Source organism: Tetrao urogallus, assembly GCF_951394365.1.
Source record: "Tetrao urogallus genome assembly, chromosome: 27".
Taxonomy (NCBI): domain Eukaryota; kingdom Metazoa; phylum Chordata; class Aves; order Galliformes; family Phasianidae; genus Tetrao; species Tetrao urogallus.
The window spans coordinates 4,373,380-4,388,784 of NC_136840.1; the positions used below are offsets into that span (position 1 = coordinate 4,373,380).

General features: G+C 43.0%; 1 protein-coding gene across 1 annotated transcript in view; it reads left to right on the plus strand.

Annotated features, from left to right (window-relative positions):
- ANTXR1 (ANTXR cell adhesion molecule 1) overlaps positions 1–15,405 on the plus strand; it is a gene marked incomplete at both ends in the record, with an annotated part of 77,206 nt that overhangs the window by 46,399 nt on the left and 15,402 nt on the right. Inside the window, 3 exons of the mRNA XM_079547343.1 lie at positions 5,595–5,636; positions 11,795–11,890; positions 12,204–12,371. Coding sequence (XP_079403469.1) covers positions 5,595–5,636; positions 11,795–11,890; positions 12,204–12,371 — 306 coding nt within the window. The remainder of the gene's footprint in view (positions 1–5,594; positions 5,637–11,794; positions 11,891–12,203; positions 12,372–15,405) is intronic.

The following is a 15,405-nucleotide window of genomic DNA, read 5'->3' on the forward strand; positions in this document are numbered from 1 at the left end:
TTCTGGGTGGAGAAAATACAGAATATATATATATATATATATATATATATATATATATATATTAAAAACACATGCAAATTATGGCTAAACTGGAGGAAGAGAAAGGGAGGAAATACATATACACTACAGTAACCCTGGAGAGTAATAAGATTACATGGTGCACATTGGCGTGATGGAGGTTACTCGTAAGGGCCCACGTATTCTGATTCCCACCCACTCCCATGTGCGCGTGAGGCATCATTTTTCTGCACTTAAAATGATCTTGGGAGAGAAGAATGCAGATTCATAAATTGTATGAAACATTAGTGAGACAAAGTGAGAGATAAAAACAAAAATGTGCAGGAAAAATGGCTTATAGACCCCACAGCCCCTGTCTTTGGTTCAGACCAAGCCAAGCAATCACCTGACACAACATGGTAGCTCCACCAAAGCTATTGGAGCGTAAACTGGTATCCACTCTTGCTGCCACAAAGGCGTGTCTTCATTTATGGCACAGTCAATACAAAACAATTGGAGCCAAAAAGTTAAAGCCAAATTCTCCAAAACATCCTTCAGTTTTGGAGTTTCCAACCCAAGACGTGTTCCAGGGGTTCAATATTTAGAGCGCGCTAAGAATTGCCTTCTGAAAGCCCTTTGCCATGAGGTGATAGGCGTAGACTTCAGATTACCAAGCCACTTTCCTTGTTAATGCATCTCTTTAAGGCCAGATCCAGAAGCCAATTACATTAATCCTAACTGCCTTCAGCACCTTTTGTTCCGGACCACAACAGAGACTCAGAATAGAGGAGGCACTGCTGTTCTTTGCTCCGGTTTTGCATGGAAAGCAATTAACTGAGTAAAAGTTCTTTCTTCCTTTGTTTTTTCTGTGGGCTCCTCTCACCTCTTCCAAAGAAAGTTCTCTTAAGCCCAGCTGAGGAGAAATAGCGCTTTAGAACCGAGTCTTACTCAACCAATAAAATTACGAGCAATCAATGAATGAGAGTAAGGGCTTCTGCAGATAGCTGGAAGTAGCTGTGATGTTTTCCTTTTCTTTAGTTCAAAAAATGAAATTCATTTATTTGCACTTCCAAGGCAAGTGGGTCAGGCACTTGGAGCAAAACCTACTGATTCTGGCCTTGTTTGTCTGTGTAATTGAAATGGCCTAGGAAAAGGAATGACCTTTGCAGATTCTTTGTTTTCTCATGCATTCCCCAGAGAATTGCATGTCAACCTTATTCGGTTGCGAAGTATATCAGAGCTATTTATATGGAGGGCTGCTTTTTTTTCCCCCTCCATGATGTCATGTCTCCTCTAAGTGCATGGATGATTTTGACATGTCTGTTTGGATTTTTGCATGTGTCAGCTTTAAGTCTTCTCTGTGGAGCAGTTCTGTCTCTCCTAGTTTTAATGAGTTAAAATTGAGATTACTGAATCTTCTTCCAGGCTAAATAGAAGTCAACTTTAAAAAAAAAGTTTGAGATAGCATTCCAATTTGACTTCATTTGCCCCTGAGAAGAAGAATGTACTTTTTTACAGTTGAAAACACAGGGACAGGCTCCTGCTTGTATTAGAAACCTTGAACTATAGACAAAATCTCCAAGGGTTTAATGGATAGTTACAACACAAGGCAGATAGGAAACAAATAGAAAGGAAATGTTCCTTTATCCAATTCATAACTATGCTATGAGACTCTGTCACAGGATTTAGAGGAAGAAAGAGAAAGAAGGATCCAGCAGATGGGTCATTGTTAATGTTATTTTTTTAAAAAACCTTGCTTGTTATGATTGCTGAAATATGTATTCCATATTATGAAGAAGAATGATAGCAAATAAGAGCAAAATCTGCTCAGTTAAATGCATTTTTCCTTCCTGAATTTTTAGTTCTGGTTAGAGGCAGAATCCTCTATTTCATTGTATTGTTTTCTCATGTAACCCTCATTTTAAGTTATATTCTGTTCTATCTTAAAGCAGATACATTTCACTGACATGGAACATATTGCCTCTATTTATCAGATAAAACTCCAGGGACAGTAACTGAGTATGTGTTTTCTGGACTCTGCAAACTGGTGGAGTTCTCTATGCTCCCAGGATGGAAAACATTCTAGACACATTCCTGGAATATGCAAAATTTGGATTCAACATGTGCTGTCTTTGCTTATGCCTGAATGGCTACAAAAATTTTCATGGCAACAGCAAATACATCCTCTCCATGCTTTTGAGTTTCCAGTAGGCTGGCTAATAGGATTCTTCTGCTTTCATACTGGGTTGTTCAGCAACATCTGCTCTGTGACATCAGGGTAGGTCAACTATGAGAGACCTGTGTCAGTCATATACATACTGAGATTTGATAGAAAAGCACATAATTGCTTTACTGTCATGACTTTTCATGGCTAAGTGTGCAGAAGTGCTGACAGCTATTCTTGAAGTTCTTTCCTTTGCTGAGGAAAGCCAGTGGTCAACTGTCCATCCCTCAGGCCTTGACTTCTTACCAACCGAAGACCATACTGTAAGGTTTTGATAGCATGGCAGTGATGTAGAAACCCTCAGGTATTTGTAACCTAGCAAGCAAATATGGTTGCTTAACCACATTTTCCTTCTTGCAAAGACAGGGACAGGAGATACAGTTGTAACAGCAAGCCCAGAAATGGCTTGGGGTTATCAAAACAATTGCAGCACACATGAACAAACACTTCAACTTTGCCAAGTTAAATAGCCAAAGCATTTTGCTTGGCCAAGCGTGCTCCCAGCTGATTGTATTCAGCAGGTCCATGTGTATCATCTGGCGAGGCAGAGGGAAGGCGAGAGGTGCAGCACAGAACAAGATGTGGTGGACTTGAGCCTTCTGTGCCAGCATGGGCTCTATCCTCTCTGCGTTCCCTGTAGCAGTGTTTTCTTTCTTGTACTTGAGTAGTCATTTCTTTTTGTGCAGCTGTAAGGCACTGCCTTTCAGTTCTGGGATCCTGTTATTCCCACTTGGTGTTTGCTTTGCTGATGTGTCAGGTGGCAGAGCTCCCATTTGCTTCACTGCCTCCACTACTGCACAATGATGGTCCCGTGCACAACCCAGGAGAAAGAAAAGATTTGTACTGTTTGTAGAACCGTAGAATGTTTTGGGCTGGGAGGGATCTTAAACGTCATCCAGTTCCAATGCCTTGAATGGGCTAGTTGCCAGCCACCACAACAGGCTGCACAAAGCCCATCCAACCTGGTCTTGGGCACTTCTCTGGACAACCTGTTCCAGTGTCTCACCACTCTCTGAGTAAAGAATTTCCATCTAATATAAATCTCTCCTTCATTTAGCTTAAAACCTTTGCCTCTTGAGCTACCCCTATCTACCTGTGTAAAACACTGGTTTTCCATTGAGAGGTAAGCTCCTGCAACCCTTTCCAGCTCTGGATGGTGAGATAAGAAATATATTTTGTATATGATAAATTTCTAAATTTCATACAGGCTCAAAGGCAGAGAAGACTAAATTCTCCCCATCTCTGCACTTCTCCAAACTAACCAATCTGTGCAGCCAACTGATGGTTATTCAGTTGTTCTTAGAAGTGCTCAGTGCTTAATAATGCAAGGGATCACTCTTTTTTTCACTTGTTCTGTGGCAGAAAAGAAAATGAATGTTCATATAAATCAGTTAATGACAGAGTGTGTATGTTGTGAGAAAGAATACAAATATATGAAAAACACAGCTATCCCATCATATCCAAGTCTGTAATCTCAAGATTTTCCAGTGATACTGGCTGAGAAGTTGTGTGTGAATGCTTAGCTGGATCAAGTATCCTCATTTTTCATGCCAATGCAAATCAGAGAAACTCCACTGAAACCCACAATGTTCCACCAGAATAACATTAGAGAAGGTAGTAAGACTAGTTCCTGTAGATATGTTTTGGATGAGTGAGATATCTGAAATTTTTCAGCGTTTTGTTTGGATTAAGGGTTTTGGTTCGAAGATAGGTCTGCTGAAGAGCGACCATTATAGTGACAAGTAGCCAAAATATCTGAAAATGTGACTAGAAAAGCCTTGTGTTTATTTGGTGCTTTGTACACAAGAGTCACTAATTGTCATGAGATGTACAAGAGACTACGTTGTTGCCAACTTCTTAGGGACATCACATTCGTCCCTAACATGGTCAGTGCATTTGTAGCCAGGACTTGACCCATGGTTCTGCTGCATCAGAGCAGGACAGGGGGTGCACCTACATCACTCCTGAAATGTCATCCTATGCTTCCATGTGGGCTTTGTGCCTTTGCACATAGGCAAAGATTCAGTGTTGGCACCCAAGCACGCAGGCTATTTAGCAGAGATTCCTCGAGGACCCTGAAGGCCAACAAAGAAGGACCTGCTGCCCAGGAATGGGATATGCAGAGTGTGATGTGTAAATAGGACTGATCCAACCCCAGTCTCCTCCCAAGCCAAAGGCACATGCTCCTCATTAACGGCCGTATTGCATGACTTGGGGTTTGCAGAAGAAGATAAAAACAGTGAGCTCATCAGAGAAGTTAAAACAACAGTGAGGGAAATTTTTGTAAATATTTATGTCTTCGGGGCCTTTAATATGATTGTCATTTTCTCTTCCTGCATTTAAATAGCCAAGCTGTTATTGTTTGCGACTGTGATTTTGTTTTTGAAGGGCGATCTCTCAGCCTGTACATCTGCACCCCACCTTTAGACAGCCCCTACACTCAATATACAGTCCTGACAGGAGCTCAGCACCGCAGAAGCATCCAACTCATTACCTTGTGCGTAAAGAAGGAGCTGCTTCATCCAGATGGACTTAAAACTACAGGAGAAATTCCATCCCAGGGGCAGCTGCATTGACACGAGTGACTAGATTCAGTGTTGCCTGCAATGGCTCTGCACTGGGGTCTGTTGCGTGTAAAGGAGAGAGATTTGACGTGTCTGTATGCAACTGCTTTCCCTTTGGAAGATTCTCTGTTGCTCTTGGAGTGGAGGGCTGTGATGATAGCCAACTGCCTGCTGAGCTTGAGATGCAAATTTTTTGCATGAAATAATAACCTCACGCCCACGTAAACTTAAGCTGTTTCTATGGAGAATATCCTGGACTGGTCTAAAGCCTCACCCTGATTGCTTTTTTAGTTAGAAATCCTTGGAGAACTTTCAAGTGTATGTGCGTATATACATGTACATATGTACGTAAGTACATATATATGCAGATTTTAAAGAAAACCGTATGAGAGTGGGATATAGTGCTTGGCAATGTGAAAAGCATTCTTTAGGAGAGCAATGAGTGGCACAACTTTCTGGAATGGTGTATTGCTCTGGGAGACAGCAATTACTCCTCTGCAGTGTCTCTGGGGCATTTCGTTTACCTTGGTTTCTTTTCCAGTCTTTGTGCGGATGCTAATTAATTTGAGGCAGGACATGCATGTGTGTGCAGTGGCCAGTAGGAGGACATGCTGAATTTAACATGTTTGTGCAGGTGGAATGATGATTGTTACCAGTGTGCCAGCATTATGGCTCCTATTGGGATATCAGGGAGCATCCAGGGTGTATTACTTCGAATCTGTGTCACTTCACATGGAAAAGGATCACATAATGAGCAACATTTGCATCATGCTGATTTACCACTTTTTTTTTCTCATTTATTCTTCCAGATCATCAAAGAGCCTCCTCCACCTCCTGCAGAAGACAGTGAGGTAAGTGACACCAACAAGCCAATTTCCTTGATGTTTAGGACAAGATTTTGTTGAGCTTCCTTAGAAGAGGTTATGATTCTGCTGTATGGTAGAGTACGGACCTGCATTGAGCACAGCAAAATAGTTGAGGGCAGCTGGAGCCAAGGCTGTTGAAGGAACCTCTATCTTGTTAACACTTGTTTCCTTCAAAACAGGCCTTAAGCAAAACTCCAAATCAAAACATGTGTGGACCCAAGTGAGGTTTACATTTGGGTCCAATGCTGAAGGTATTTGTGAAGGCACACATCTCTCAGAATAACATCACTCCATGCATCCTTATACAAACATCTGGCTTATTTTCCAAGTGGCCGTTTCTGTTTAGGCTGTATGGATATCCACTAGTTTCACCAGCTTTGATCCTTGGAATGAGAAGGAGAATACTTGTCTAAAATTGCACGTGCTCTGTTCAGCATCACACATGCCTCCAAGCCGAGGGACTCAATTGCTGAAGTTAATTAAAATACATCATTCTGGAATGCTGGTTCTCTGGCCAACGACTGGAAGGGGAAATTACATCTCTGTGCTAAGTAAGAAGGCATACTTCATGTATATGGAAGCCCTTCTAAAACTAGTAAGTGTTGCAAAAGCTAACCAGTTGCTGCAAAATTGAGCCAGTTGCAGCAGACCTCAGGTTCATTCTGGTTAAACTGTAAGGATATCTCTGGACGTGTTGTATTTTCTCTTTGATTCTGAGAGGAAGAGTCCATGCAGCTCTTAGGATGGAACAGGCCTCAGTTCATCAGTCTGTTTCAGAGCTTACCTCTAACAATGTGTTTGACAGTGGCTTCTCTGCAGAGAAACAGCAAAATTGCATTAATTTGCTACCTGTAGCTTACCTGCTTCCCTCTTAATGCACTCTATACAATATTCTAGATGTTGTTCCTACTGTTTCTGTTTTGGGACCCTGGGATGAGGGGATTTAGCTACAACAATCTGCTGACATAGAGACTAATCTGATAGCAGATAGAAGATTCCACGTGTACTTTCCACCATATCATATCCCCTAAACTCAGTACTCAGTTATTCTAAAACTACCCTGTACAATCAGCAGCCAAAGGAAAACACACTATTACATTGTTTCAGAAACTGGAAAGCATCAGAGCAGTGCTCAGAGATCAGTAACACTTGGAGCTGTGACTTCTGTGTTGCATGTTTTCCCCTACAGAAGCCTCCCACTGGTGGAAAAACAATAGGAGCTCTAAAAAGATGCAGTTTGTTGGTTTCATTTACTCTTGCAGAGCTGGATCCAGAGAGTGGGATTGACAGTAATATGATGCTTTCAGAGAGGAGTGAATACTCCACATTTTTTACTTTGCTAAAAGCGAGTAGAAGATGGAGTTGTTTTTCTTACAATTTGTGAATAGCTTTCTCCCTTGTAGAAATCATAGTAACTACTCATCTCCAGATGAAAAAGTGCTAATCCCTTAAGCAGCAGCATTGCAGTTACAGTATGATTCTTTTATTCTAAAAGCCTTGGCAAAAATAAGACTTCTTGCATCAGCAAATTTGGGAGCTGAGGCCCATATATATGTCTTTGCGCTGCAAGGAGAATGAATTATACCATAACAATGAGGGGAAAGCAGCATTGCTGTCAGAAACCCACCAAAGGTTTTATTGAACTCTGCTTTGAAGGCATTTTGAGACATGTTGGAGCCACGCTCACTGTTGGTGAGGGAAATCATTACTGACTAGAAACTTTTAATTAACAATTAATTAACAATTAATTCATTTTGAAATCGCAAATGTTGTCAGCTCTCTGCTGTGTTCTTCAGACAATGCAGGATGCTGGAGGAGGCTGACCCCAGATGAAGGACTGGTTTTAGAGCCAGGAAGGATTGAGTTAATACTAATCGGAAGAGGTGAATGCCTCGAGGAGTCAGTGAGCACCTTGCTGGCCTGCGATTGACTCAGTGATAGTGGATCAAAACTGCATTCTTCTATTCCCTGTGAATAGGAAGGCTCTTTCTATCCATGCTGGAGGAAGGCACAGCTGCTTTTGTTCAAGCGCCTATCACTTTCAGGCTGGGCTTATTGGAACAACTTACTGGCTTAGATGAGAAGTGTACCAAGAAGCTGAAGTTGGTTCTCATTATTGCAACCCATCTTCTACAGAGAGAAAAAAGAGGCATTTTGCAGGGCTTTCCATCTTCCAGCAATTTCCTTTTCACTACCTGACCTACGCCAGGGCTCTGCTACTGGGCTGTTCCATGGGACAAGTTCTGATTGTGTCATAAGGTGCACTCCCCACTTTCCCCAGGAGGCACATGCTCTTCTCGTTGCTTTCCTGCCCTTCTAAACACCAGGCAATGTCAACATAGAATCACAGAATCACCAGTGTTGGAAAAGATGTCTAAGATCACCCAATCCAACCCACTAAACCATGTCCTATGTGTCCTATTACATCTAAACATGTGCTGTTCTTGTCTTTATTTACTCTTGTGACTGTGCTTTTTCCCACAAAATGGATTCAGGGCCACAAAGTGCCCTGAAACCTGGTAAAATCAGGCAGGACACCCACCAGATGACCTGAGTACACCCTCTCCTCATCAGTAAAAGCCAGTTTTTCCATTCTGCTCAAGCCCAGGCTCCACAGTCACTCCTACCATGGTGCCAGGATCAAGCCACCAACCACCAATTGGATAATCGTTTTGCCTGTTGTCACCCTCCCCACATACACCAAAACACACATACACAAGAAAGTCCTGGAGGGAAAGCACCATTCAGCAGCACAGTCATGAGATACTGAAGATAATTATTGCTGTCATGGAAAGCCTGCATGAAATGGATTTTAACTCACTGCCTGGCAGCTACTGTGAAGTCAGCAGATGAAACCTTCTGTTCATCTTGATCTCTTTGTGAACTAATTTCTTTCACCCACAGCTGAACAGTCACAAAGCCAATGAATGACTTACACGGATGGAGCTGCTTGCACCCTCACTTATTGTTGTTTATTAATCCTTTCCAAACCACTCTTTCTTCCTGAAAAGCCTTGCTGGGGAGATAGCAAAATCAGCTCAGAGAAGTTCAGATGTAATTTTTTGTGGACACCAAGGCAGGAAATGTATTCTGTTATTCCTGAAATAAAGCCAGGTCACAGCAGTATGCCAGCTCTTTTCCTTCCCCTTTCTTCCCCTTTTACAATGTGTTGTGGATATTTGGGAGGAGAAGAAAAGGAACCTTTTGAGATACAGGCATTTAAAAGAAAAAGAGCTGGGATGTTATTGGAAACAAATGAGGTGTAGGTGGTACTTCTTGAAGGTGTGGTCTTTTATAACCAAATTTAATGTGAAATATGTAGGCTGATCCAGCACAACGTACTCGACTAGTGTAGAGGCAATGAACTGTGGGATATATTCCCCATGCACTGCAAGGTGGGGACATAAATCTGGGGACTTAGGGTATTTTGTTCTGTAGGACAATTTCCTCTGTGACTTCGGGTATGTTATTTCACTTTTCATCTTGCTCAGCATCTGAGCCATAGAGTGGGAATCGTTCAATGTCTCTTCTCCTCTATCAATACAGGGGTTCTCTTTTAATTATGTCCCATGTACACTTTACCGTGTGAGGATATATTCTTCAAGCAGGATCTTTACCATGGATAAACCAGGAATTCCGTGATCAGTAAGACCATTAAATGCTGGTTTTCTAAGCAGTTTTGTCTCAAGGATAGTCAAATAGGTGGATTTTCTGGTGTCTAACAAGAGCTGAGCTCTCTCTTCAGCCTGCTCCTTCGTAGAGCACCAGTAGAGCATCTTTTCTTTGATGTTCTTATGATTTTTTAGTTCTTTATGACAATACTCTGCAGGCTTGGCTGGGAGAGGTGGAGATACGAGAAACACCAAGGGCATGTTCTTGCAGAATGACTCAAGGATGGTTAAGACTGGGCAGGGTTTATCCAATTGTGATGCCTGGTCCATGAAAGCAAGAATTAAATGTTTCTTAAGAACCAAGAAAATTGTCCTCCAAATCTAACAATGCCTTTGCATCTAGGAGGTGGCCGTGCAATTTGGAAGCGGGCCTGGTGTTGGGAGCAGGGGTTGGAGTGTAGGAAGCTGCAATCCGGGAGGACGACAAATTTTACATCCAGGTTTCCTCTGCTGTAAAATTAGATGATAACAACAATTACTCAGAGGGTTGACTGCCCCATGTCATACAGTGCTTTCTGCAGGCAGAGCTCTATAAATGCTAAGTTCTGCCAACATCCAGGCTTTGCAGAGACAACTGTGAAAATAATTATAAGGGTGGGGAGAGGAGTAATTTGTCCAACCTTATATATCTGGCCAATTTTAGTTTGAATTTTTACCCTGAGTGGTTCCATGTCCCTAGTGGAGCCTGAATTATCCTTCTGTTACCCACAGATGAGGTACCCTCGGGTCAGGGTCAAAGCATACAGAGCCCAGCATGGCCTCTGAGATAAACACATCTTTGTTTTCTGAAATCCAGCAGTGATGAACCTGGATCTCTGACAGTGAAATGTAGCTCTGTCCTTATTATTTTGTAAAAGAAACTCTAGCTCCATCTAAAGCAGATTAGAGGGATGGAAAGATGCCAAGTTCTGCACAGTCACTTTCCAGCATCCTTAAATGCACTTGGATTTTCCAGGGCTGCCTTTTGTGTTGCTGTTGGGTCAGAGCTGAAGTTCCTTACGCAGTTCTTCCTCAGGAAAAAACCCCACTGTAGCTAATATTGGCCAAACTGAGCCAGGATGTGATAATTCATCCTCATGGTATTGGCTCAGATCTTGCGAATGGGGCACTGAGCTGCGATGCTGGTGTGGGGACTGTGTTCCTCCCCATTCTTCTGCTGGCTCCCCACTTTGACCCCCAGCTTTCCCATTGCTTCACTTAAGCAATTCATGTGTGTTATGAGCACATTTGTCAAGTGTGTAGGAAATCATTGCGTTGTTGTTGGATTTTTTTTCTTTCTGCTCATATTGCAAAACCTCCCATGCCCTTCAAAACATGTAAACAGGCTCATCCAGAAGAAAGCTTGTGACTTTTGTTTTTCAGATGTTTGCTGTAGTCCTTTTTTGCGCGTGTGGTGTTTCTGTTGTCCTGGCAGAAGCCCTCCTATCTTAGATTGAAGCGACTTGCAGGGCTTTCAAGGGCTTGTGGGGAAGATTTCCTAAACCTTGGTATTTCCTGTTGTGAGAAGTCCAGTCTGTGCTCAGCTGAAGAGAGAGAAAGAGAGAATTGCTGAAGGAAAATATTTAGATGGCTTTGGTTTCTTTTCTTTTCTTTTTTTTTAAATAAAAAAAAGTCCTCGTGGAAAACTTCATGCAGAGATATTAAGTTCTTAGGTTGCAGCAAAGAGCCTCAGCTACTCCAACGAGAGAGAGGAAATCAGCTTCGAAGGAGAGGAGCTCTGTATTTATGATTCATTTGCCTACTCTCCTTGAGATCAGGACAAATTTTGCAGCCCGATTGATGGTTTTGGTTTGTTTTAAATGATAAAAAAAACACTTTTGTTTGGCATGAAAAGCATAGTTTGTCTCGGATTTTTATCCCTCCTCCCCAGTTTTTCAGTTTTCCAACTGGAGAGTTTGAATTCAAAGTATTTTTGGCTTTCCCAGTTTTGGAAAGCTCCAAAGTTCTGGAGTTTTGCCAAATCCCTGTGAAGAATTAAAGAAAGAAAGGGAAAAAAAAGAGAGAGAGAGACCATTTTTCATTTCTCTCCGCATTTTTCACAGGAAATACTAAACGTTTTTGATGGACTCTGCTTTTCTGTTTTGCCAGTTCACAGACTGAGTTGTAGAAGTTAAAGGGAAAGGCACTGCATGGGTCAGAGCGTATGTGCAGTTCTTACAGTGTACCCATATTATGTAGAATACACCAATAGAAATTAAAAAGAATGAAAGGTCTCTTCAAAACAAACAAATAATCAAAAACACACGTTCTTGCTGGAGCTTGACTGTACCCTTTGGGTGGTGGTGGTGTTTATATTATGAAACATTTTCTTTTCACGAGTGCACATCCTCTGGAAAGCAACCAGCAACAGACTACTACCTTTACAGCACCAGTTCTTACAGGCTGAAAGGGCCATACAACCTGTAACTATTTACCCCTTACCAACTCAGTTCCTGCTTTCTAACAGTGCAACCCTTTCCTTCTGTTTTGTAGGAGGAAGATGACGATGGTCTTCCAAAGAAGAAATGGCCAACAGTGGATGCTTCTTATTATGGCGGTCGAGGAGTTGGCGGCATCAAGAGAATGGAGGTAAATAGACACCAGCTTATATATCAGAAAATCTCAGTTGTGAACTCAGTTGTGAAACACTCAGGCAGTTTAACCAAAAAGCTTGGGAGGCAGGTACAAACTTCACACTTCTGTGCATTGGAACCAAATTCTTTTCTATATTTGAGAGCCAAATAGATGGTCTTAAGTCTTAGGACAGTCTTTTCCTCTACTGCAGTACAGCGTTTGTGCCTGCGATACAGGGGCAACATTCCCATGCAAATTGCAATGAAATATTCTTACAGCTTTTCTCAAGCACTTCTCCACCCTCATTTTTCTGCTGCTGTCATTTCAGGTGCGCTGGGGAGAAAAGGGCTCCACAGAGGAAGGCGCTAAATTAGAGAAAGCCAAGAATGCCAGGGTCAAGATGCCAGAACAAGAATATGAGTTCCCAGAACCCAGGAACCTTGCAAACAACATGCGCAGACCTTCCTCTCCTCGGAAGTGGTACTCTCCAATCAAGGTAAGTTCAGTCCAGCAATGCACCACATAAAGCATTTCCAGATCTGTGTTAAGCAATCTATTTTCACCTCCATGGGTAAAGATGGAGAACTTTAAACTGTGATCTCAAGGTGCTGGTAGAGGAGCTGTGCAGAAGGAAATCCCTCTGAACAAGTGACCAGGGGCAAGTGCTATAGAAAGGAGCCATATGTGCAATGGCAATTTCCAATGAGGTTAAACAGATTTCAGGCTTGCATTGCTTTCTTAGACCAGAATAAGCAGCTGATCAGTTACGGTGGTCTAGCTTCTGTAAAGTTGTTACAGATTCCACTGTGCTTGCAAAGTTAGTTCCTTTAGTCGATACTGCATATTCTCTGAGAGGTAGGGAGCAAATTGCATTTTCTTTCCTTAGAAAGAGGGAAGAAATATGAATGGAATTGATCCTAAATGTCACCAGAGATGTTCTGAGAAGATCAAGGATTGCAACACAGCACATGGATGTCTGCCAGCAGACGTGGGTCACAGGGCCAGCTTCATGCAGAAAGGATGCCCTGCGAGAAGATTTTGGCTGTATTAGGATGCCTCAGGAGTGGAAAATCAAATTCATGCTGATATCAGGTCAGAAGCAATGCAAAGCTGCTCAGCAGTCACCCACAGGAACTGGGAGGGCTGTCCTGTGCCATCTGAACCAAGCAAGCAACTGGATGCTTCACTGAAGCAAAACCCTTCAAGGCACATGTGAACGTTCTTCCAGGATTAAGAGAAACAAACCACATGCAACAGATATCAGTAGCATCATCCACTGATGATGTGTGAAAACACTCCAGAGTCAGAAAGCTAATATCTTGCAGTCAGGACACGTTGAGATGTTTCTAGCAAAGGATTCTCTTTGTTACTACATTTTTCAGGGTTAATCCTTTCGGGAAATCACAGAATCACAGAATCACAGAATTGTAGGGGTTGGAAGGGACCTCCAGAGATCATCGAGTCCAACCCCCCTGCCAAAGCAGGTTCCCTACAGCAGGTCGCACAGGTAGGCATCCAGGCAGGTCTTGAACATCTCCAGAGAAGGAGACTCCACCACCTCCCTGGGCAGCCTGTTCCAGTGCTCCGTCACCCTCACTGTAAAGAAGTTCTTGCGCATGTTTGTGCGGAACTTCCTATGCTGCAGTTTCCAGCCGTTTCCCCTTGTCCTGTCTCCACTCACCACTGAGAACAGCCTGGCCTCGCCATTCTGCCCCCCACACCTTAGATATTTATAGACCTGGATCAGGTCCCCTCTCAGTCTTCTCTTCCCAAGGCTGAACAGACCCAGTTCACTCAGCCTTTCCTCATAGGAGAGATGCTCCAGGCCCTTCACCATCTTCGTGGCCCTCCGCTGGACTCTTTCCAAGAGATCCTTGTCTTTTTTGTACTGGGGAGCCCAGAACTGGACACAGTACTCCAGATGAGGCCTCACCAGGGCAGAGTAGAGGGGGAGGATCACCTCCCTCGACCTGCTGGACACGCTCTTTGCAATGCACCCCAGTAAGCCATTGGCCTTTTTGGCTACAAGGGCACACTGCTGGCTCATGGCCAACCTGTCATCCACCAGGACACCCAGGTCCCTTTCCGCAGAGCTCCCCTCCAGCAGGTCATCCCCCAGCCTGTACCGGTGCATGCAATTATTCTTCCCCAGATGCAAGACTCTACACTTGCTTTTGTTAAACCTCATCCGGTTTTTTTCTGCCCAGCTCTCCAGCCTATCCAGGTCTTGCTGAATGGCAACACAGCCTTCAGGCGTGTCAGCCAATCCTCCCAACTTCGTATCATCAGCAAACTTGCTGAGGGTGGCCATTATCCCCTCATCAAGGTCATTGATGAAGATGTTGAACAAGACCGGACCCAAGAAATGCTGAGACCCTTCTCCTATCTTTTCAGTTCATGGCTATTTGTAGCAGCACTGCAGTAAACAGAAAAGACTAGAAATGCACAGTTCATATCTGAGTGCAAACCCTGCACTGCTGGAACCTGGATCTCTTTTTGAAGAGTGGTCATTCTGGTTAAAATATCTCCACAGGCAATTTTGTTAAACCCTCTGATGTTGAACACAACTTAAACTTTATTCTAAGTAAGGAAGTGCCCCACTGCTGAAATTTTTAGTCCCCTGTTTTCTCCCTGTCTGGTAGCAGCCAGCCGGTCAGAGATACTCTATCTGCTACGTTGTTACGACACAAATATATTTCACTACAGTACACCCAGGTTTCCCTGCATTGTATCTTGTTATTGACCAGTGGAGCAGTGCCCAGAGGAATCGGGCAGGTAACATGTTTTGGCTTTCCACAGTCATTGATCTTACTGCTGGTTCAAATCCAGCAATTGAAATGGCAAAGATGCTCAAGGGAGTACAAGTGGTTTCCGGAGGATACAGAAACGTGAGCCTCTGTGAAAATTTGGTCCAATGCCTTCCCTCTTTTCCCTCTTAAAGATTATCATCTAATAAACATAGCCTACCAACAAGTCATTTGCAATTGTGCTATAATGACTTCAACATGTGTTCATGAAAGTTATTCCTTCCCTTGGTGGGACAGGTTACAGACTCCACTGTTCTCAGTTCAGAGTCCAGAATTCAGTAAGCACCATCCCATATAGCTGCTCCTTTGTTTCTAAATTCATTGCATTGTCATTTACATTAGTGCAAAGTGTTTGTAAGTTACACCAGTCCCATCTGGGAGATTTTCACTCCTACTATGTGCTCATGGTAATGACCTCATCGAGCTGAAAGAAGCAGCTCAGTTGCTTTTGTGTGCTGCAGCCCAGATTCAGGCACACAACACGATACTCTAACCACCTAGGAAATGACAGAAGCACTGATTTTAGCACAAAGAGCCTGAATACATACTCAGGCAGTTGGAATCCATGTGGGCACCACTACCTGAGATTATTAGCTGTGAGAGCTAGGTCTTTTCCATCAGAGATAATGCTGAGTTTCTCCCCTCTGTCTTCACCAATTCATGATGTTGGATGACAGTCTCAGGAGATTTTCAGTTTGTTCTTAGAAATTATTCTGCATGGCA